This window comes from Rhamphochromis sp. 'chilingali' (assembly GCF_963969265.1).
Source record: "Rhamphochromis sp. 'chilingali' genome assembly, chromosome: 7".
Classification (NCBI taxonomy): domain Eukaryota; kingdom Metazoa; phylum Chordata; class Actinopteri; order Cichliformes; family Cichlidae; genus Rhamphochromis; species Rhamphochromis sp. 'chilingali'.
Window position 1 is genome coordinate 4321002 of NC_137934.1, and position 23226 is coordinate 4344227.

Here is a 23226-nt window from a genome sequence, read left to right on the forward strand (position 1 = left end):
ACACAAAGAGACAGAGAGCCACACACTATTACAATTAATAATCAAAATAAAGCAGTATATAACATGTAGATTTATCATGAAGTACACTTGAAGCAGTTTTAACACAACAAATCCATGATTAGTAGGCTACATTCATGTGTGGACCTTACGGGTGGAGTAGAAGTTCACATAATGGGTTTGGAGGGCAGGGAGGCGGAGGTGGGGGAGGAGGTACTGAGGTTGGCCCAGGAAGACAGGGTACATCCCTTGGTGCAGAATTACAGGCAGGCTTCAGAGGATCTGGATACACCCAGTCATAGGCCGTCTTATCACAGCAGCTGTCATCCTCAATCTGCCCTCCTTTACGAATACACGATGCTCCACCACACACACCTGGAGGGAGAATTGATAAGTGAGCTCTGATAAGCTTATACTTCTAACACACTTCTAGCACTCCATCCAGTACTCACCGCATTGTCCCTGGGTGTTATTGACGAAATGCTCCATGGCCAGGTTCACAACCAGGGTATAGGATGGAGTGAGGGAGACATAAGAACGAATCTCTGGGAGATGAATTGACACCATGTACCCCGTGGTCTCAAATCTGAAACCATTCTCCTCATATGGTGGTTGGACTGTCACATTGTTCAGTGTAGCCTAAAGTATAATAACATTATCATCAAAATTAGCTGTCTTTCCAGTGAGTATTCTCAGTTACAAACTGCTGTATAATTACTGAATATGGATGCATGATGAAATCCTACCTGTACTACAAACAATTGTGTGTTGATGTTGAGCGCAGCTACATTGTTTTGATATTTCAGAATGAGTCCTTTGGCACAGGAGCCTTGCAGGCCAGGTACGCAATAAAAGTTGTCCACAGCAATGGTCAGATTATGACGTGGTGACTGCTCCTCCACCAAGATGTAGGAGCACTGATCCAAGAAATCAAAGGGTATTCCTTGGAAAGAAACATAGTGGGGATCCCCAAACAGCTCACAGTGACCTGGGAATGGATAAAAACACAATTTGGATTTCAGCTAAAAATAAGAATCTGTCAAAATGCCAACCTGAGCCAGCTGCACAACTCTAATAATGACATTCTGGGTTAGTCAGTCAGTGGTATGGTCACTTACAGTCACATTTCCATGTTTCACAGCATCCATCCGAGACCTTTACGGCCCGTTCTCTGGGACAGGGCAGAGCTGTAGACTTTGGGCAAACCACTGGGGTCAACTCTATCTTTCCACCAACACAGTGCTTATCAAAGCAGTCCTCTGACCATGTCTCCCCACAAATCCAGCTTTTTTTACTCTTCAGGTCTACACATCTACAGACTGATGCTGTGGCAGAAAACAGTGAACGCAAAAATACAGAAACATTGATTAGGTTATTCTCATGAATGACTACTATGATCATAAATGAAAATGTCTAGCTGGTAGTTAGTTAGGTGGTTGTAGACATAGGCAAGGCAAGGCAAGGCAAGTTTATTTGTATAGCACAATTCAACAACAAGGTGATTCAAAGTGCTTTACAGAGACATTAGAAACAAGAACAAATAAAAAGCATGATTTAAAATTGAATAAAACAAGCAAATAAACTAACTAACTAATTAACAAACAAACAAACAAACAAACAAACAAACAACAGTATATAAAATCAAAACAGATAAAATCAGAACAGTAGATAAAATCAGTAGTTAAATGTAAGTTTTGAAATTTAAGCTTAAAGTGTGGATTTGGTGCTTTATTCAAATGCAGCTGAGAACAGGTGAGTCTTCAACCTGGATTTAAATAAACTGAGTGTTTCAGCTGATCTGAGGCTTTCTGGGAGTTTGTTCCAGATATAAGGAGCATAAAAGCTGAATGCAGCTTCTCCGTGTCTGGTTCTGACTCTGGGAACTGATAAAAGACCGGATCCAGATGACCTGAGGGATCTGGATGGTTCATACTGGGTCAGGAGGTCATTGATGTATTTTGGTCCTAAACCATTCAGAGCTTTATAGGCCAGCATCAGAACTTTAAAGTCTATCCTCTGACGGACAGGCAGCCAGTGTAAGGACCTCAGAGCTGGACTGATGTGGTCCACTTTTTTGGTCTTAGTGAGGACTCGAGCAGCAGAGTTCTGAATGAGCTGTAGTTGTCTGACTGATTTTTTAGGTAGACCTGTAAAGATGCTGTTACAGTAATCAAGCCTACTAAAGATGAATGCATGGACTAGTTTTTCCAGGTCCTGTTGAGACATCAGATCTTTTATCCTTGATATATTCTTGAGGTGATAGTAAGCTGACTTTGTTATTGTCTTAATGTGTTTTTCTAAGTTTAGGTCTGCATCCATCACTACACCCAAATTTCTCGCCTGGTTTGTGGTTTTTAGATGTATAGATTGAAGTTCTCTGGTGACCTGTAATCGTTTTTCTTTGGCGCCAAAGACTATTACCTCAGTTTTGTTTTTGTTTAGCTGGAGAAAATTGTGGCACAACCAGTCATTGATTTCCTCAATGCATTTACCAAGAGCCTGTACAGGGCCTCGGTCTCCTGGTGACATTGTGATATATATTTGTGTGTCATCTGCATAGCTGTGATAGTTTATTTTGTTGTTGTTTATAATCTGTGCCAGTGGGAGCATGTAGATGTTAAACAGAAGGGGTCCCAAGATGGAACCTTGGGGAACTCCACATGTGATACTTGTCTGCTCAGATGTGAAGTTACCTATTGATACAAAGTATTTCCTGTTTTCTACGTATGTTTTGAACCAGTTTAGTACAGTTCCTGAAAGACCTGTCCAGTTCTCCAGTCGTTTGAGTAATATGTTGTGGTCAACTGTATCAAATGCTGCACTGAGATCCAGTAAAACTAGGACTGACATTTTTCCACTGTCTGTATTCAGACATATGTCATTAAACACTTTGGTCAGAGCGGTTTCAGTGCTGTGGTTCTGTCTAAAACCTGACTGGAAGGCATCGTAGCAATTATTCTGTTTTAAGAAGTAACTGAGCTATTGAGAAACTGCTTTTTCAATGATCTTACTTAAAAACGGGAGATTTGAGATCGGCCTGTAGTTGTTCATTTGTGTCTTGTCAAGATTGTCCTTTTTCAGTATAGGTTTGATTACAGCAGTTTTTAGTGATTCTGGAAACACACCTGATAATAAAGAAAAGTTGACGATCTGTAACAGGTCTGACTCTAAAGTCTTTGAGACCTTTTTGAAAAAACTTGTTGGCAGGACATCTAAACAGCAGGAGGAGGAGTTCAGTTGACCTAAGATGTCCTCCAGGTCTTTGCTGTTAATAGGTTGAAACTGTTTCATGGTGTTTAAACAGTTTTTTGGTGGACACAGTACATATCCTGGATCTGCTGTTGATGTACCAATTGCTTGTCTAATTTTTTGGATTTTTTCAGTGAAGAATTTGGCAAAGTCATTGCAGGCCATGGTCGAATGAAGTTCAGCTGCCACTGACACAGGAGGGTTTGTTAGCCTGTCAACTGTAGAAAATAAGACCCGAGCATTATGGCTGTTTTTAGTGATGATGTCAGAGAAGTAGGACCTCCTTGCATTCCTCATTTGTAAATTATAATTGTGAAGTTTCTCTTTATAAATGTCATAATGAACCTGGAGGTTTGTTTTTCTCCATCTGCGCTCAGCTTTCCTACACTCTCGTTTTTCATTTTTCACCAGTGTGGAGTTTCTCCATGGAGACTTTTTCCTTCCAGAGATAACCTTCACCTTAATGGGAGCAATAGTGTCCATTACATTTAACATGTTAGCATTGAAGCTATTGACGAGCTCATTGACTGAAAGCTCTGGGCAGGTCAGGTGTTAATGGGAAGACCTGGTTAAAAATTGCACTACTGTGTTCAGTTATACACCGTTTTGTGATCACTGTTGTTGATATATTTGTGTGGGCTGAGATTTTACTTTCAAAGAAAACACAGTAATGATCAGACAGGCCCACATCAGACACAGTAACCTTTGAAATGCTCAGGCCTTTGGAGATCAGTAGGTCAAGAGTCAACTTAAGTGTTTTAGAGGTATTACTTGTCCCCTCGTGTTTGGGAGCAGTCTGTGGCACACAATGTATGTTTACTATGTTTAAAGATCTTTTAGAGTGCAGCTCTCTGTGTTTTGACAAGGCCACATGTCTCCTGTCACCTAAAAGTACAGAAATTTTAAAACCTTCTAGTAAACAGGGTCCCAGCTTCTCCTGGGAAAAGTCATCACTGCCATAATCCTCACAGCCCGGACCCTTCACACATCACGCATCAGACTGCGGAGACAGGGCATGAAGAGGAACTAAGGGGGGCGAGGCTGGGCAATGTGACTTCGATTGCTCTGTTGAGGGTGGGGCTCGATGGCGAACCTTTGGCCGCTCTGGTGGGGGGTTTATGGGGGACAAAAAGGGATTGGGACGGGGGGTAGATCTGAGCCCAGCATTGACCCGCTCCATCATCTCCTCAGTGAATTTCAGGTGTGGGGAGGAGGGAGAAAGGGAGGGGGAGGAGGGTGATGGCCTGTCAGGGGTTTGGGGGACTGGGGAAGGTCGTGGTCCCTTGTCCTGGTCGTTGGTGTTGTTGAGAGAGTTGGAGGCAAATAGGGACCCCTCTTCTTGCCTTAGATGTCTCTCCTTTCTGAGGCTCTTCCTCAGATGCCATGGATGTCTCTCCTTTCTGAGGCTCTTCCCGGGTGGGGGCAAATGGAGCTCCTCCTCAAGGTTTCTGCTGGGCTTTGTCTGTTCTTGGAGTACTGTTTGTTCCTCTTTATGAGATAACTCCTCGTTTATCTCAGCCTTGGCACCAAGCACGGATGGATGACGTATGGAATAAAACAAGTTGGAGGTGAACAGTTTCACCCCTGACTTGTTAAAATTAAATCCATTTGCTTTGAACAGATGCCTGCGTTCCCAAAAAATATTAAAGTTGTCGATAAAGTGCACTGAGTGGTCAGCACATGCTGATATAAGCCATTTATTCAGTGTAAACAACCTGCTGAATCTCTCGTCTCCTCCTCTGACCGGCGGTACAGGTCCACTGATGAATACAGCTGCATTCAGAGAGTTTACAGTATTTAATAATCCAGTAAAGTCCCGTTTCAGAACCTCCGACTGTTGTTTGGACACATCGTTTGACCCTGTATGCAGAACAATGTTTGTCACAGTTGGATATTCATCTGCAATTTGAAGAATTCTCTCCTTCAGGTTGTTGACCATATCGTTAGGAAAGCAGAGGACTTTAGTGTTCTTACCGCACATCCTTTGTACATCCTTTATGGCAGAGTCACCCACAATCAGAGTTTCAGGCCTAGCCTTTAGCTTTCCCTGTGGCCTTTCACTTTTCAACAGATTTTCAGACCTTATTTCGCTGCTTTTAGATGGATGGTTGTCCGATATAGAACCAAGGTCCTTTGATAGTGGAGCAAATCTGTTCTGCAGTTTCACATTCAGTTGTTTTGGAGGTTTGTTGTTAACCTTCCTATTCACGGTTGTCCAGTCCTGTTTCCTCCCGTATACAGGGGTAGAAGAGCTTCTCTGTCTCGTAGGAAGTGAAGGCCAGTCGGTTTCAGAGATTTCAGCTCGCTGTGCCCTGCCTGTGATACGTCCTCCCCCTTCCAGGAGACATGATTTATGTCTTGGTTTTGCACCAAGACAGTCTAAGGGGGGATTATCACTTGAGGATTTATAATAATGCACAGAGTCTACTTTCTTGGTCATGTTATCTGTGCTCCTTAGCTGTGTACTAGCTTGCTCATCGCCATTGTTTTGAATCAAAGGCAAGGTTGTTTCATTTCCACACAGTCCATTTACCTCCACGTTTACTTCTAAGCGATGAATTTTTGTCTCCAGTACTGCAATCTTCTGCAGGAGGCTGTGGTAGTCATCTGTGGAGAGGGAAGGCATCTTGTTGCTAGTTAGCCTAGCGGTTAGCACCTTTCCAGGTTATTGAGGCTGCTCGGTGCCCAGACGCTGTAATCAGGCTTCAGCTGTGTCTAGGCCACAGACACACGGAGCGCTGAGGATAAGGTAACCATAAAATGTTGCTGTTTCTGTTAAGAACACTCTAGTCCTAATGATCTACAAGTGTCCAGAAGTTATCGCAGGTAAGCTCACACGGAAAAAAGGGAAAAAATCAGCATAAAAATCAATAAAAATCAATATAAGAAGCAAAGCATTCAAGAGCAAAGAGATGAAGCGTCCACACTCACAAAGGGGAGGAGCAAGCATAGTAAATATTGTGGGAGCTTCTGTGCTGGTAGCAGTCATACCTGACGTTACAGTAGTTGTTGCATTGGTTGCAAACGTGCTTGTTGGCCGAAGTGTTCCAAATGTTGTGGGAAATACTGCCAGAGATATAATATCGTTTAGGTTACTCACATAAACGACTGCTATGATGATGAATGAACAGTGCAAAACAGATACATAACATTTACCTTGGGAGTTGTTCTGAGGTGGTGTTGTTGTGATTGGGGGTCCTGTATTAATTTCGGGTGTGGATTCTGTATTAATAGATGAAAATGTTGTGGTGCCTACTGAAGTGCTATGGTTTCCCATTGTTGTAGCACCTGTTTCTGTTATTTCTGTTTGTCCAGATGTTGTCACAGTATTAGTTATCAGTGGCGACGTAGATTTAGATGTTGTTGATTCAGAGTGGGAGGTAGTAGGTTGGGTGGTTGTAGTAAATACAGTGGGAACTTCTGTGCGTATTGCTGTCAGACCTGAGGTTACAGCAGATGTAGAATTGGTTGCAAAGGTGCTGGTGGACTGAAGTGTAGTGACTGTTGGCTGCGTATGTTTTGTCGATGGTGGAGGTGTTGAGACATATGTTGATATAACTGTGTTTGTCGGCTCTGATTCTGTGGCCCGTGTTGTTGAAGCATTAAGGAATGAAGTACTTGTAGGTAGGTAAGAGGTTGAAAGTACTGTACTAGCAGATTCAGTGGGAGTCTCTGTTATAGACTCTGTTACTGTTGTAGGGTGTGTCGAGTGAGTTGCAGATGTTGAAAAAGTTGACAGTGATGTGGAGAGTGTGCTGATAGTAGCTGTAGTTGTGTTAGCTTCTGTAGGGGCTATTGAGGTAATGGTGGTAGGTAAAGTAGTTGTTGGTTTAGTGGTGTAAAATTCAAATGACCGATTGTTACCGGTCACTGGATCACTGGTAAAAGTCGCCATTGTTGTAGCAGTGGTGGTGGACCCTGTGGTTCCAGTTGTAGTTTTAGTAGTTGCTGCAGATGTAGTAGTGGGCGTTATTAACCATGTTTCGCTGGTACTTGAAGTAGTCGTAGTGTTTGGTTCAGAGGTGGTGGGGGACCATGTTACAGTAGTAGTTGAAGTAGCTGTAGTTGTTGGCACAGGAGTTGTTAATATAGCAGAAGTGGAGGGCATTGTTGACCATGTTTTTCTAGTAGATGAAGTTAGTAGAGAGGTAGCAGTGGGTGTCGACCATGTTTCAGGGGTAGTTGAGACTGTGGTAGTGGTAATCACTGGTGTAGTAGTAGTAGTAGTTGTTTCACTTGTAGTTGAAGCAGTTGTTTTGAGAGATGTTATTAGTGTGGTGGTAGTTGTGGGCGGAAGTGCTGTTGAATTAAAATTGATAATAAGTGCAATTATTAAAAGAAGGATCCATAAAAGCACATATTATTTAAAAATAATAATAAATTTCAATAATATTTCCTTGTATTCTCTATCATTACATTACATATGTTTGCCTTCACTAACGTTTTTTACCCATTATCACTCCCAACTCCTCACATGTAGACACAATTGATCCCATACACATCACATTTTAACATGCTGGGTATTACTTTGTATTTCAGCATAGAAGATAATTTGATAGATTTAAATAGTAGTCGCACAATGTCTGAAATAGAGACAAATTTTCTCTGCTGGTTTGTAATGTAATGTCACTCATGGTTACCAAGGAAATGGTGACAAATCTAGTTGAAGATGAAAATCCAAATTCTCTTTTCAAAATGTGGATAACATGTTTTTCTACAACTAGCCAAGTTATGTTGCTCCCTGTGCTTTTACTATCTCATAGCCCTGATTGGTCAGGAGTCCTGAACAAGCACCAATATGTTGTGAGTTAGAATTGAAAATGAATTGTTTTATCGGCCACGTATAGTACACACATGAATGTATTTTTTATACTTACGGCATTTAATTGTTCCATTTTCACAGGAGCTGAATAAAATAGGAGAGTAAGAAATAACCAGCCGTCAGTGTAACTAACAACACAACTTCATGACAATTGCATGGAAAATGTAGATATTTGCATGCCATATATATTGTGAATGTGTCAACTTACCATTCAAAAGAGTTTATTTTCACCACTTGTCCAGGTCGTACAGTCGTGTCATTAAAATAACAAGAGCAGTTCCTCAATGTGGTACAATCACCAGTATTCTCATCATAGTATGGCTTTTCCTTTGGACATCTGGGGTAGCAGCCTTTTCCAAAAAGTAAATATACTCAGTTGTTTGTGCAAGCTGAACTTTAACATGTTAGACTATAACTGAGAAACATTGGTTACCTTCCAGCTTCTGAGTGAAGTCTTTGCCACAGGTCAGAATCCTACCACAGGCTTCATAATGCCAGCTACACTGGCCCTTTTCATTGTAGTAGTCACAGTAGACGGCTAAGATGTAAATTATCACAGTTTATGTTTTGTTGTATTCAGTGTTTTGTAACCTTCAAAAAACATTGATCGCATCATGCAGATTGTTGTACATATCCTTTGATAGTGCCATATCTATTGTCGCTCATGAGTATATTGACAATAACTAAAATACAATAAAATAAAACTGAATTTAACATTAAGCAATGCAGGGTGTGTGTTGGCAAGAACTGAAGCACAGAAAAGAATTTATATAAGCTGGACTGATGATTGGCTGACGACATGCACACCTTATGTGGGGAAAAAGCTTAAAACTTACGGCACATATCAGGTGTCCTCCAATCTATGCAGACGTCCTGGTCACTGCAGGCCTCTGCATAAGCTGCCACAGCTGTGCAGAAACCCAGGAATTTCCCTTCAAACTCACAAGAGCAGGATTCCTGCACACAGGCATGGTAGTAGGGCTCTGGATCCACCTGAGGATCAGTAAACATCAGAGTTGGGAAGTACCTGACTGCAAGTTGTACTTCAATCACAACAAAAATGCAGATGTAATGTTTAACTTTTACCGGCATTAAAATCAGCACAAAAACTTTCATCATGTGGCTTTCCATGGTTGTTGTAATGTGTGGGTGGCTCAGAACCTTTATCCACAAAGTATATTATAAATTCTCGTGAAAAGTTTATGTGCATAATAACATGCCTTTTTAAGGGGCATGTTTTGGAACAAATTTCAATGCAACACCATCAAAGGCTGGATGTTGATGCCTTAAAGGTCTCGACAAGCTCCTTTTTGTTCACAGTTTGTTGATGTTGAGCATTGTTTTTTTAATTTGTGCTCCCTTTCATCTACTAGTTTTCATTGCCCTAAGCAGTGCTTCTGGATATCCATGTGCACCAAAGTGGTTTTCCTTGCTGCACCTAGAAATGCCTTTTAAGTCTAGGAACTCAAAAATTATTATAATGTTTGCATTACAATTGTTATCAAAAAGCTGTGGAGGAGGGTTTTAAGTTTAAAAACATTTGTTAGGAAAGTAAAAGCAAGAAATGTTATTACTTCAATAGGTTAATCAAATTATCTGCAATGCTTATTAAATTTAAAAGAGAAACTGTAATCTAATACATTTTGACAGCAACACTGGTATCAAATTTTCACCGTATACAAAATAAAAGTCCCAATCCTCTCTTTGCGACTCTGCTTAAAAAGTAGTTATTTTTAAGCAAGCACAAGCAACTTGTGTGCAATGTGAAGAACATACTTTCAAGTGACAGTCTTTGAAGGTGCCTCCTTTAAGGATCATACAGCGCCTCTGGGCCCAGGCCGAGCAGTAGGAATTGCGTTCACATGGAAATATCTCAGTGGTCACATCAGTACAAGGGGGAGTTGCTGCCTTCCAGCTGTTGCCAAAGGCCATTGGACTAGAAACCACTAAGAACAGAGTTTTGTTTTTAGTTTGAGTGTCACAGGTAAAGTGTTGGTGTCACTGCAAAGACACCACCCCTAGCAAAAAAGGAGAAAAAACTGACTGGTTTACCTGCTGAGCCACTGATCTGCAAGTCATTCAGCTCATTGGAGTCAAAATTCCCACAGAGGCCACACACTCTGTTCTGCAGGTGAGACGGTTTGAAAAAGAAAATGAGTATAAAAAGTACACAGTGGATATGTTATTAATTCAGTTCTGCATTTTTGAATTCTACTTCTCTCCTTTTCAAGCTTTATAGTGAGGATAACAGTATTCTACTACACAAGAATGGTCACGTTTAAAATCCTTCTTAGCATTTTTATTACTCACCCTCCAGTCTGGATGAAGTTCTACGGTGATCCGGGTGTGTTTGTCCCATATTAGAGTTAGACCTTTGCTGGGTACTGAGATTATGATATAGAGTCCCACTGTGTGTATTGTGTAAAGTGGATCTTGCCGCAAAGTCCAGCCTTTTTGGATTTGCTTGGTCACTCTCATGTCATTCAGGATAAGGGTGACTTTGCTCTGGAAGAGCAAGATAGAAGAACAAGATAAGGGATTATTTTACTGGTATATGAGCAGCTACCTCATAATGCACACCATTAATTCTGCAGCAAGTTATGTTCCATGATTCATGAACGACTTGAGTAAATAACCATCCTTTGACTGAGGTTGATCATTTCCAAGTAAGACAAAAAATACACTAATAAAAACTAGTATAACATGACCACCAAATAAAGGTCAAGGAATATTTAGGGATAGAGCCACTTACCTGTAAGTCCAGTATGATGGAGCGTGAACAGGTGAGTGCCTCATCACAGCAGGGCACACTCTCCACTCGGAGAGAAAAGGTGCCGTTTTGACTTCTGCAGTAATCCTGAAATCGAAAAGCATGGTTAAAACTTCTTTATTATATGTCAAAAATCATGCATTTTGTTGTAGTTATGAACAAATGGTTACCACCATGACTGAAAGTCAACAGCTACAGTTTTTGTGAGAGAGAGAGAGAGAGAGAGAGAGAGAGAGAGACCTGGACTTTGTGAAAGTGTATGACTTATATCTCCTACATCATGAATCTGCAACTTTAAAAATAGAATTTACATATCTACATTATATATAAATTTTATATCATGCATGTGAACACATTCATGTTTTGTGATTTTTCTGGCTCTCACCTCTACAAGTGTATACTGGCAGTGACCACCAAAGCGATACCATTTAGCGTCAAAGGTCTGATAATGTCCATTTCCATAGACTTGACATGTCCCGGGACACGGCTCATCTGTGCAGTCCCACTGACCCTGACCACAGACACTGCAAGATAAAGTCATAACACTGAGTTTACAGAAAAACAAAACTTTGCGACTGAACCGGTAAAGTAGCGTTACCATTTTTTACAGTTGGTTTTAACAGTCTCTCCTGCCCTGAAGACTTTACCACTGTAGACACAGGTGCAGTTGTCCCTTGATACACAGTTTCCATGGTGATCTTCATATTGATCATGAGGACAATAACAGCCACTCTCACAAGTCACACTGGCAACCTGAAAATCACACCAACCTGAAAATTACACCTTTGTGAGGAGCAAACGTGTTTATTCTAATAACTAGTCACCCTTTAAAAAAAAAAAAAAAACTAAAGATGAAGCCACATTTACATACAAATGGTAATAATTATAAATATACATACCAGTGGTTTGCTGAGACTGTCGCAAGTTTTCTGAGCTGTGTTAACTGGGTATTCTGAGCAGTGCACGCACACCTTTCCATTCCTGCAGCCTGATGCGAACAAATTCATGTATTAAATATATTTCTGAAAGTTTGATATAATAATATGTTTACTGCCGTGACTCTTGCTCATATAGCAATGTATGTCTAGTACAAAAATATAATATATTTACCACAGTCCTTGGAGCACTGCAGTTCTCCATTCTTACAGTTGCTTTTGAAAACACAACATAAGATTAATAAAACTGGAACCATTGTATTTATCATACACCATCAGTTTCATGCTAATACAAAATGTATTTGATCAATTTGAAATTCCTTAAAAAAATCTTTAATGATCAACTCACCACTGTCGTCCATCGATAACAACAGGCCCTGGTGGCGTTATACCGCCGTGATGATGGCATACACATTCAGTCTTTGGTGTACAGATTTGTCCTTGGTTCAGGTGGGTTCCTTCTGGGCAGCCACAGCCCTCCACGGGAGCGTCTTCCTGCCCACAGCGAGGATCAGGAGCAGACAGGGAGCGGCATGTATGGTTGCAAGCTCGCACATTGTAGGAGAACTCTTGGTTCTTTTCACATGTCAGTGCTGTGACAAAAATATTTTGATTCACATTTAATAATCTGCTTATACAATGCATCCTGCAAAAACAAGGCAGAAACTGCCTACATAAGACTATAAGTCGTGTGCAGTAAAAGGAAAACATATTTGCATTTTTAAATGCTTACAGCAGTTGGTAGCCTTCCTCCAGTCACCAAGTTCAACTCCAAGACTGGCACATGCTTTGGCATAGTTGCCCAGAGCAACACACAAGCACTGGACCAAATTGGTACCACAGTTACAAGTTCTTAGGATGCAAGCCTGTAAAAATATAGTCGAAGAGTGGAGTAGAAATATGCACCGGGGTAATGAGTCAAACAAAAATGTATGCATCTGTATGATCAACATGTTCGCCTTAAACTGGTTTAATTTTATATGCATAATGCAGGTTTAAGTTTTCAACTTGTTATAAAGTTATAAATCAATATGTCAGCACGAGTTAGCTTCAGCAGTTTCTTCAGATTTGGTTGAGTAGTAAAACAATCTTACCATATGGAACTGATCAGTTGGGATGTAGCCATGGCACTTTGCAAATATCCCAGCTGGGTTGTTCAAGACCGAACACTTTTCATCAGCAAATATTTCTGCAGAAATACATCAAATGCTAAAATAAGTAATGATTTTGCAAAACAATTTAGTATAAAACAGTTTTCTGTGTGTTAAAGACAAAATATAAAAGCATCTTCTCATCTGTGAATTTATAGGACAGTCTACTTTATATGACTGATTGATACCGTTGTCGGTATTAATGCAGGTTGGCGGTATGTTCGGTGTACAACGGCCCACGCTCCAGGACAGCGCAAAAGGTTCAGGTGAGTTCTCGATGATCCCGCTGCTGCTGGTGAAGTCATCTGTGGTGTCCTTGTTGTTGTTGCCACAGAGACCTGAAAGACAGACTTATTATTTTGTCTCAGATTTTTAGAACATTTCCTGCTTGGCAGCCTCCAGTTTGCATAAATACATTTTTATGGTAGAAAATTTGAACATTTATAATGTTTGCTGTGAAAACTGCACATATTTAACAACTTGTAATTTAAGTGCCATTTCTAGAATTCTGTTATATTTGGGTTTTTGTGGTATGGCTTGAGAATTTAAGTGAAAATAGCATTTTCTTTACTTTTGTGACTGAGAATTAAAAAGTATTCTGTATGTCAAAATTTCTGCTGTGAAATCTTTACACAAATTGGAAGAACTGAGCAGAAGGCTTGGTTGTTTCAAGACAGAATAAAATGCTTGTTAAGCTACAAAAATCACATAAAGTTTAAAGTTTGAACTAGAACATTTTTCTGTTTTACCAATAATTTGACAGTTCATAAAATAAATCATGATAAAAGTAATTCCAGGTTTAGTGTGTATTTGTAGACTAATGTACTAACCTGAAATCGTGCCTGTGTGTTTTCCTGGTGGTGTAATGTAAAGTTGGATTTCAGGAGACACCTGGACTTGGATCTTCATACCAAAGGATGTATGGACTTCAACATACATAGAGGACTGCCAGAAAACCAGGGCATGATCTAAAAAGTGAGAGAAATTAGTAAGAGATTTGGTGTTTATGTATCGAAACCATTCAGTATATATTATGAGGCTAGCAGACTAACTAGCATTCTTTTACCTACCAGACTGATGAAGTTCAGTAATTTCTTGGTCTTCAAATTTAACCATGCTGCGTGTGAATGTGTACATTTCCTGCAAATTCCAAATGATGTGCATAATCAGGCTCATTTTTCCTCACTATTAATTGATTTGATAGTTTGTGTAGTGTGTGGGATATATACCTGGAAAATCTGGAGAACGACTGTTTGTATAGATGCATGCTTCCCAGAAAATCCAACATTTATTGTCCAGTTTAAGCCCTGCATGTGGTCATGAAAACAACATAGCATCACAATCATGCACAGTCGTCCTAATGTCACATATTTGTGCTGTAGGCTGTGTGTTTACCTGTGAGGCCACATATGTGCATTTACCAGGAACAACATATTTTTTGCCATCGAATGTTGTTACAAATTGCCCTTCAATGTCACATCTGCCTAGGCAGGAATTCTCTGAGCAATTCCATCCTCCACCATCACATATACTAAGGACAAAAGTTTAAAATGTGTTTTAAAAACTTCTAAACACTTTTATGATTCTAAAGTTAAGGGTTTTTATGTATTAAAATTCCAGTATTATTTTATTTTATTTTTTGGCCACTTACCATGCCTGACACTTAGTGTTACGTCTGTCTCCAGTTAAGTAAGTCCTACCAGAGAAGACACAGGGGCAGCTAGGCACACTCACGCAGCGGAAGTCTTCTGCGTGATCATCAAGCACCTTACCTACAATATAATTCAGTAAATTTTTGATGATGAGTTCTGATTAGTTTCATGTGACTTACCAAGGCAAAAAACAAAATACAGTTCATAGTATTCACCCTTTGGACAGACACAAGTGCTGGTGATAGCCTGGCTGGAAAAGCTGGGGTTAGGGTTGGAGCAGCTGGGAATAAATGCATTACCCTCTTCTTTATAAACCAGGTATCCAGGACACGTCGGCTCAGCTGCATTCATAAAAACAGAAAGGTAAATCCATCATGAAACTAAATGAAATGTCAGTTAGAATTCATCCTTTATCCGTAAAAGCTTAAAAATCCATAAACAAACAACTTTGCGACTACTATTATGAAGCTTTTAACCCTCTTTAAGACTTTAAGAATGATGATAAATGATCACCTACCACATTTGGTTATAGCTCTCCATTTCTGCCACACATAGCTTTTGTTTCCACAGTGCAGGGCAATCTCTTTGAAGAAAGCACAGCGAACGTATTTGCTGTTTTCAAAGCTGTAAATGTTCTCTTCACAGAGTTGGATATAAAATGGTGTTTTAACTTGCAGACACTCCATAGTGTAAGAAAAGAACTCTCTGCATACCTGCAAATATCATTGGAGGAACATTAACATTTTAGACTAACATCTTTTGTACGGCAACATTTATACAATATGATTATATAACTGATCGATTCCTGAAAACATGAAAACAAAAACAAACGAATAAAGAAAAGTGGATTTAAACTATGAAAATGATTGAAAAAAAACTATTGTAACATCAGCTTACTTGGTTAGTGACAAAGACAGGATCTCGCGTTTGACACGTTTCCTGGGTAAGCTTGCTCTCTGTTATCAGCTGCTGCTTGTTGCCTGTTTTCACAAATAAAATGTGCATTCAACTTTGAACAAAATATGCAAAAACAAATGTTTTATATTCCTAGAGATTGTATTTATCTTTTTTCATGAAAGTATGATACATAGAATTTTTAGAGCAACATACTGTGCTGGAAGAAACGGATGACAGCAGTTAGGTAGGGTCTTGTGCATGTCAGTAAATTAATACCAAATTACTTTCTGTACCAATTACAACATTGCTGCAGACTGAAACAGCCAGAGTGCTGGCCAGACTAGAGCCCAGAACACTGAACAAACAAGTGCATATGGCAACAAAGGCCCAAAGTTGAGCAACTGAAAACTACTTAAAGCAAGAATGAGAAAGTATTTCACTTTTAGAAGTTTTCTTCTTTTGAAATGGCCTTCCCAAAGACTCAACCTCAATCCGACTGAATATGTCTGGACTATGCTTAAAAGTCCATACCAGGAAACCAGAGACGAGGTTGTATAATGTATGTAAAACTGTCCTAATTTTCCTCTTATTTACATCTAGCATAACCAATACTATATATTAATTATAATTACTATTGAATTAAGGCCTATATTAACCGCTATTTCAATTATTTCTGCTACCACCAACATTACCATACCAGCTTTATTTATAAAGCACTTTAACATAAAACCAGGGTTCACAAAGATCTGTACATATACAAATAGCATAAACAAACACACAAACAAACAAAGAAATACATAAATAAATAAATAAATAAATAAATAAATAAATAAATAAATAAATAAATAAATAAATAAATAAATGAAATCAAACATGTTAAAATAAATTGAGTCAACCTCTTAAAAGAGTGCCAAAGGCTTCAGCAAATAAATATGTTTTAAGAAGCGTAGCTTTATTAAGATGGGCTTTGTTTTGACTAATTGCCTCAAAGGACAAAAGCTAGATAGATCTTACACAGCTCTGACCTGGCTTTCAAGTTTAAGATCTGCCTTCATTTTAACTCCCGGATTAGTGATGATTGGTTTAACATACTGTGCCAGGGAACCAAGATCCGTTTAGTGGTCTCAGAAGTGCCACAAAAAAACCATCACTACTGTTTTATGCTCAATAAAATGCAAAAAGTTCAAAGCCATCCAGGCCCTTATTTCATCAAGACATTTAAGCAAAGGGTCTACGGAGAAACCATTTATCTTTTTAGGAGGGAAATAAATCTGCGAGTCATCGGCATAACAGTGGAAAGAAATCCCATGTTTCCTGAAAATAGAGCCAAGGGGTAGGAGATATAGGGAGAAAAGAAGGAGGCCTAAAACTGACCCCTGTGGTATCCCACATTGAAGAGAAGCAGCAGAGGACACAAACTCCCCAAGTTTCAAAGAGAAAGTTCGCTTTGCCAAATAGGATCTGAACCACTGCAGTACAGCACTCATAACACTGCTCCAAACGGGAAATTAACATTTATGATCCACTGTATCAAAACCAGCCGTTAAATCTAAAAGCACGATAATAAACCACAGTCACCTGAGTCAGTTGCTAAAGACAAATCATTAAAAACTCTTAAAAGGGAAGATTCAGTAGTATGTAAAGCTTTAAAACCAGCCTTTTCTTCACTTGTGTACAATATTGTGCTGTTGCTTATGTTATTAGACTTATACTACAGCTATTAGTTGTTAGTTTATTTGTGCTGTAGGTGACATACTTGTTACGTTGTGTTTTCCACACAGTCCAGTCATGTCAGTGCTCAGCTCTTGCTGCAGCTCCACCTGAACACCAAATCACATAGAAGCTTCAGGAATTCTTCTTAGGGATTTATAGATTCTGTACATTTGACTTTGTTTAGGCTTTCATACATTATGTATCCTCTTACCCACAAACTGTCTATTCCTCCAGGTACACTATGCCAGGTGACAGAAAGTGGAAGCAATGAGCTCCTCAGTCTAGTGTAGATGCCGTACTGAAAAATATGCTGGTAGGTGTGATCGTATGGAAGGGAGACACTGTAAGAAAATACACAAGGGACACCTGCTCAGAAATGATCGGAGGTCTCACTTCTTCAGTTTTGGAAAATAAGTGAAAAACAGGAAATAATAATACAAAACAGCCTTTGCAGAGAGTGAGAGTATCTAGCGAATAGAATATCGTGTGTTTTTTCATTAAACTCAACCACAAAGACAAACACTTAATAATGCACAGTGTCCCAGGGCCAGCGCTAATAATGAACTAGCACTGATGGTAGAAGTGCTGAAATACCTGCGAGCATGATCGGCTTGGTTAGGTGGTTGAGTATGAGTGACATTTGAGTTAATGAACTAAAGTGTCTTTGGACAAAACACTTTGCTGGTGCCTCACATGCTTACGCTAACTGGTGTTCTGGAGCCAAAAAATGAGTAATTTAAGATCAGATGTTAAGAAACAAGGATCAGATTGTGTCTCGTGCAAATGGTATTAGGTTTCAAAGTCAAGCAGTTTTCTTCAAATGAAGCACTAACTTAGTGGATCCATATTTGAGGACAAACCTTTTCTTCTCCACCAGGATGCTTCCATTCTGCAGAACAGTCCGGACTTTGTTCATTGTGATCTCGACTTGAACCAGCAGCCCGCTGTCTCCTCGCCGTATGGTTATGTCGTATTCCACACGATTGTGGGTGAAGCGGGTGAGAGTGAACGGGCAATTGGACCTCACGTAGTAACCCAGGCCTTTGAAGGGCTGGACGACTCCACTGCCATACGTCCTGCAAGTAACTGATCATGGCAAAGTTAAGTTGCTTACAAATTTATCGTTCAGAGATGGACAAGGGACCAAGTAAAGTAATGAAGACTGTGTAATTACTGTAAAAAGGATTGACTCTCTAAAATTAAGTTATCAAGCGACGACACTGACTTATACTCACATTTCTGAGTTTCTTTTGTTGTCACTGATCCACCGGTCCCAAAAACTGAGAGGTAAGGAAAAAAGACAATGTAATAACACTTTAACAACAACATTCAATTACAAGGAAAACTCCTTGTAAATATGAAAATACAGTGCATCATACTGTAGACAGGACAGTATACATCAACATTTTTTCTGTAATGTTTTTCTAAGATAAGAAGGAAAACCATAGTAATGCATGAAATCAATATATAACAAATATTTACACTGCTTTGATTTGTTACTTATTCTGCTTAAAATAATTAATTAATATTCAAAATATATAAATAAATGCATGGTACCTGAGACCAGTAAAAAACAGACAGACAGCATCCATTGCTGAGGGGTCATTTTCTTCTTTCTGTGCAAGTGCAACCAGGAGGATGTGCCCAACCACCCCACTCCGTCCCTTATATATGCAACGACCATACATACACACACACTGCATGAATCACCACCACCACAGGGATGTGTGAACTAACATGCACACACCTGCTTCTTTACCAGGAAACTAAAAATTTCAAAGAAAATATGGTCATTATGTGATAACAAGGAAATTAATACACAATGCTGAAAAAACAGCTCATTTAAAGCATGCCATTATTCTATAATATAAGGTTACATCAAGAATTCAACAATTCCCTGTACTGATATATATTCCTGTGGGAAATTGCTAGTGTTGCGTATCAAAGAATTTGGCAAAGGAACCCAAAAAGCAATTGGTTCACAAACAAGCTAAAAAGCAGAAACTTAAGACTTTAGATCTTGTGTTTCCTTGTTGAGCAGGTGCCACAAATTAGAAGTGCACAAATCCGTGGGGGGGGGTTTTTTTACATTTCCTAAACTGGAAACCGGTAATTTTGTCATGATTCATTCCTTCAGCAAAAAATAAGGTACTTATTACCTTTCTTAAATAATAGCAATATGTCAACTCCATCCTTAATAGGTGAGATATTAAGTATTGCATTATGTACAAAGAGGGATGCCTACTTTTGGCAAACTTCACCAGTGTTGAAGGTCAATACACGACAAACAGAATAGAATGAAAAGTGAGCGCTGGTAACTGATGAGAGTGCATGAACCAGGATGTAGTTAATTATTTTTCATTGCTAGATCGGAGGGAAAGCACCACAGAATCACAGAGATGTCCATCAGATCACGCATCAGATGACCTCAATAGGTCACGTAATAGGGTGAGGCAAGGTCCCACAGTGGTTTTAACCTGATACCTCTAGTGGTAATGACCCACACGTTTTTTCACTGCTTGGGTCATGTGGACTTAAAGAAGTCTAGTCACTTTCTTATCCCAGCAGGTAGAATGTGAAAGGCAGTGCACACTCTTAAAAGGTTGCCAGTGTTTTGCAGGGATGCAAAACTATTCAGTGGTAAATATATTTTTCTTTTAGTTACTTCCTGTTGTACTTAGTGAGTCAGTTAGAACTGCAGAAGTTGTTTGTTTTGGGGGTTTTTTTTGAATGTGCACTCTTCTCCATTAAGTGCTTTAGCCAAGTTAACATATGCACAGCATACTCATCACAGGTGGAACCAGGAACACTGACTAGCTTTGTTCCTTTGAAAACCAAACACAGCCACTACGTATTAGACCTGTGCTTTCATGTAATGACAAGTCACAATGCCTCATCTGCACATGATCCTGGAACTTGGTAATCTGGATTTAAATGTATTCTTGATTGCTTATAATTGCTGTTAATAACACCTCTGCTGTTTGCAGGTACCCAGGCCACTTGGCTTAAAAGGTTGTTCAAAATACTACGGTCTCTTTCCTGTTTTACTCTTTTTGAAAATTCTTCACACAAAGACTGGGGATAGAGTTCTCTTCATTCTTTCCTTTTGTTCCTGTAATTCTATAACTTTACTTGAGCTAGCCTATCCATTCTAGTGCAAATACCATATACAGTGGTGTGAAAAAGTGTTTGCCCCCTTCCTGATTTCTATATTCTTTGCATGTTTGTCACACTTAAATGTTTCAGATCATCAAACAGAATTAAATAGTAGACAAAAATAATACAAGTAAGCACAAAATGTAGTTTGTAAATGAAGGTGTTTATTACTAAAAGGAGAAAGACTGACACAGCTGGTCTCAGTCAAGAAATCTCTTAAACACGACCTGCCTGACAAAGTGGAATAGATGAAAAGATCCTCAAAAGCCAGACATCAAGCAATGAAAATTCAGTAGCACTGAATCTTAACGTGGCTGAGTGAATGTACGGAAACCAGCTTGGACTTTCCCACCAACTGAGTTCAGCGAAAGTGGGAAACAGCATCTCCAGTTCCATCTCCCTGTTCATCAGCTTCCCTCAGGGCTGTGTCCTGAGCCCACTGCTGTTCACGTTGCTGACACGTGCATCACATCATCAGATGACATAACAGTGGGACAATAACGACCTGTCCTACAGAGAGGAGGTGAATTAATTGGTGGACTGGTGCAGTGTTATGAATCTGTTCCTGAATGCCGAGAAGACCAAGTCCTCACCATCAGACCTGAACTCTTCAAAACACAGTGCTACCTGTGTGAAAAAACGGTAATTTTTTCACATAGGGCCATATAGGTTTGATTTTTTTTTCACTTTCATGATAAACACATTTATTTAGAAAATGCATTTTGTGTTTATTTGTGTTATCTTTGTCAAACACCTTTTTACTCTTTGCTGTTTGTATTTTTGATCTCACCAGTTAAACTTTTTAATTAAGACTTGGTCAAAGAAGGAAATTTCTCAATTATACTAAAGAAATAAATAAATACCCAGAGAAAAGATACTTTAAATCAGGACATGTGTCTCCATTTTCTGCTGCCACCTGAGGCTTGGCAATGTGACAGCCTATCGCGATTTGTCATCTGCATTTCTTGCTGCTGGAAGCAAACAGTGCACTGGTTAGATCAAATGGAAACACAGTGAAGAAACAGGAGAAGCAGAGTTGTAAACAATGAAAGGAAGGTGCACAACTCAGGGTACTCGTTTGTGCACATCTTAATCTAATATTTTCTCCTTAATAACCATTACCAAAACAAATCTTTCTGGTATTTAAATAATAAGATTGATGGTGATGAGTAGGGTTTGTTTTCATGGTTTCTTTGTCTCCATTCTTAAGTCATTATGACACGTTACAATGTGTAGGGTTTTGTCCATATAATATTAAATTGCTTAGCTAATTATAGGCCAATCTCCAAACTTCCTTTCATGTCAAAAATTATAGAAAGAGTAGTTGTCAAACAGATTGTCTGCAGAGAAATGCCTTATTTGAAGAGTTTCAGTCAGGTTTCAGAGCTCATCAAAGTACAGATTTAGTGAAGGTTACAAAAGATCTTCATGTGGCCTCTGACAGTGGACTCATCTCTGTGCTTGTCCTGTTAGACCTCAGTGCACCTTTCAATGCTGTTGACCATAAAATTCTATTAGAATGGTTAGAGGATTACAGGTACTGCGCTGCAGTGGTTTGTATCATATCTATCTAATACAGAGGTTCCCAAAGTGTGGGGCCCACTGAGCCATTGCAGGGGGGGAACAGTGCTTGGACACTGCTAGCATAATTGACAGGTTTTTGACGGGGCTCCCACGCAAACGCAAAGCAAGAGATGAAGCATCGCCAAATATGTTTCTAAACCAACTTCATTTCAAAGCCAAAGACTAGAAAATATGGTGAAGCATGTCTTCCCTTTGGCTTCACCTCATCAGAAGACATAGCATACATTTTCACTGCTATGCTGATGACACCCAACTCTATCTATCCATGAAGCCAGATAACACACACCAATGAGTTAAACTGCAGGAATGTCTTAAAGACATAAAGACCCGGATGGCCGCTAACTTTCTGCTTCTAAATTCAGATAAAACTGAGGTTAGCGTACTCGGCCCTGAAAATCTTAGAAATATGGTATCTAAGCAGATTCTTACTCTGGATGGCATTACCTTGGCCTCCAGTAATAGTTTGAGGAACCTTGGAGTCATTTTTGACCAGGATATGTCCTTCAATGCACATATTAAACAAATATGTAAGACTGCTTTCTTCTATTTGCACAACATCTCAAAATTAGAAATATCCTGTCTCAGAGTGACGCTGAAAAACTAGTTCATGCTTTTAGTACTTCCTGTTGAATCCAGAATTCAAAATCCTGCTCTTCACATACAAGGTCTTAAATAATCAGGCCCCATCTTATCTTAATGACCTTGTAGTACCATATCACCCTATTAGAGCACTTCGCTCTCACACTGCAGGCCTACTTGTTGTTCCTAGAGTATTTAAAAGTAGAATGGGAGGCAGAGCCTTCAGTTTTCAGGCCCCTCTTCTGTGGAACCAGCTTCTAGTTTGGATTCAGGAGACAGACACTATCTCTACTTTTAAGATGTGGCTTAAAACTTTCCGTTTTGCTAAAGCATATAGTTAGGGCTGGATCAGGTGACCCTGAATCCTCCCTTAGTTATGCTGCAATAGGTGTAGGCTGCCGGGGGATTCCCATGATGCATTGAGTATTTCTTCTTCAGTCACCTTTCTCACTCATTGCATAGACCTCTCTGCACTGAATCATATCTGTTATTAACCTCTGTCTCTCTTCCACAGCATGTCTTTTATCCTGTCCTCCTTCTCTCATCCCAACCAGTCGCAGCAGATGGCCCCGCCCCTCCCTGAGCCTGGTTCTGCCGGAGGTTTCTTCCTGTTAAAAGGGAGTTTTTCCTTCCCGATGTCGCCAAAGTGCTTGCTCATAGGGGGTCATACGATTGTTGGGTTTTTCTCTGTATGTATTATTTTGGGGTCTACTGTTCTTGT

At 39.6% G+C, this 23226-nt stretch overlaps 1 protein-coding gene across 1 annotated transcript; it reads right to left on the reverse strand.

Annotated features, from left to right (window-relative positions):
* Positions 1-8272: 8272 nt before the first annotated feature.
* LOC308399799 (mucin-19-like) lies at positions 8273-20738 on the reverse strand (the record flags this gene model as incomplete). Its single annotated transcript, XM_080887231.1, has 27 exons — positions 8273-8418; positions 8502-8606; positions 8905-9061; positions 9845-10014; positions 10121-10193; positions 10379-10573; positions 10821-10925; positions 11224-11362; positions 11437-11591; positions 11738-11826; positions 11949-11989; positions 12123-12366; positions 12507-12639; positions 12868-12962; positions 13113-13262; positions 13755-13892; positions 13995-14064; positions 14154-14231; positions 14320-14455; positions 14576-14696; positions 14792-14917; positions 15094-15289; positions 15474-15556; positions 17230-17293; positions 17398-17527; positions 18047-18272; positions 20699-20738. The coding sequence occupies 27 exons, from the start codon at positions 20736-20738 to the stop codon at positions 8273-8275; spliced, it is 3405 nt and encodes a 1134-aa protein (XP_080743357.1).
* Positions 20739-23226: the final 2488 nt, after the last annotated feature.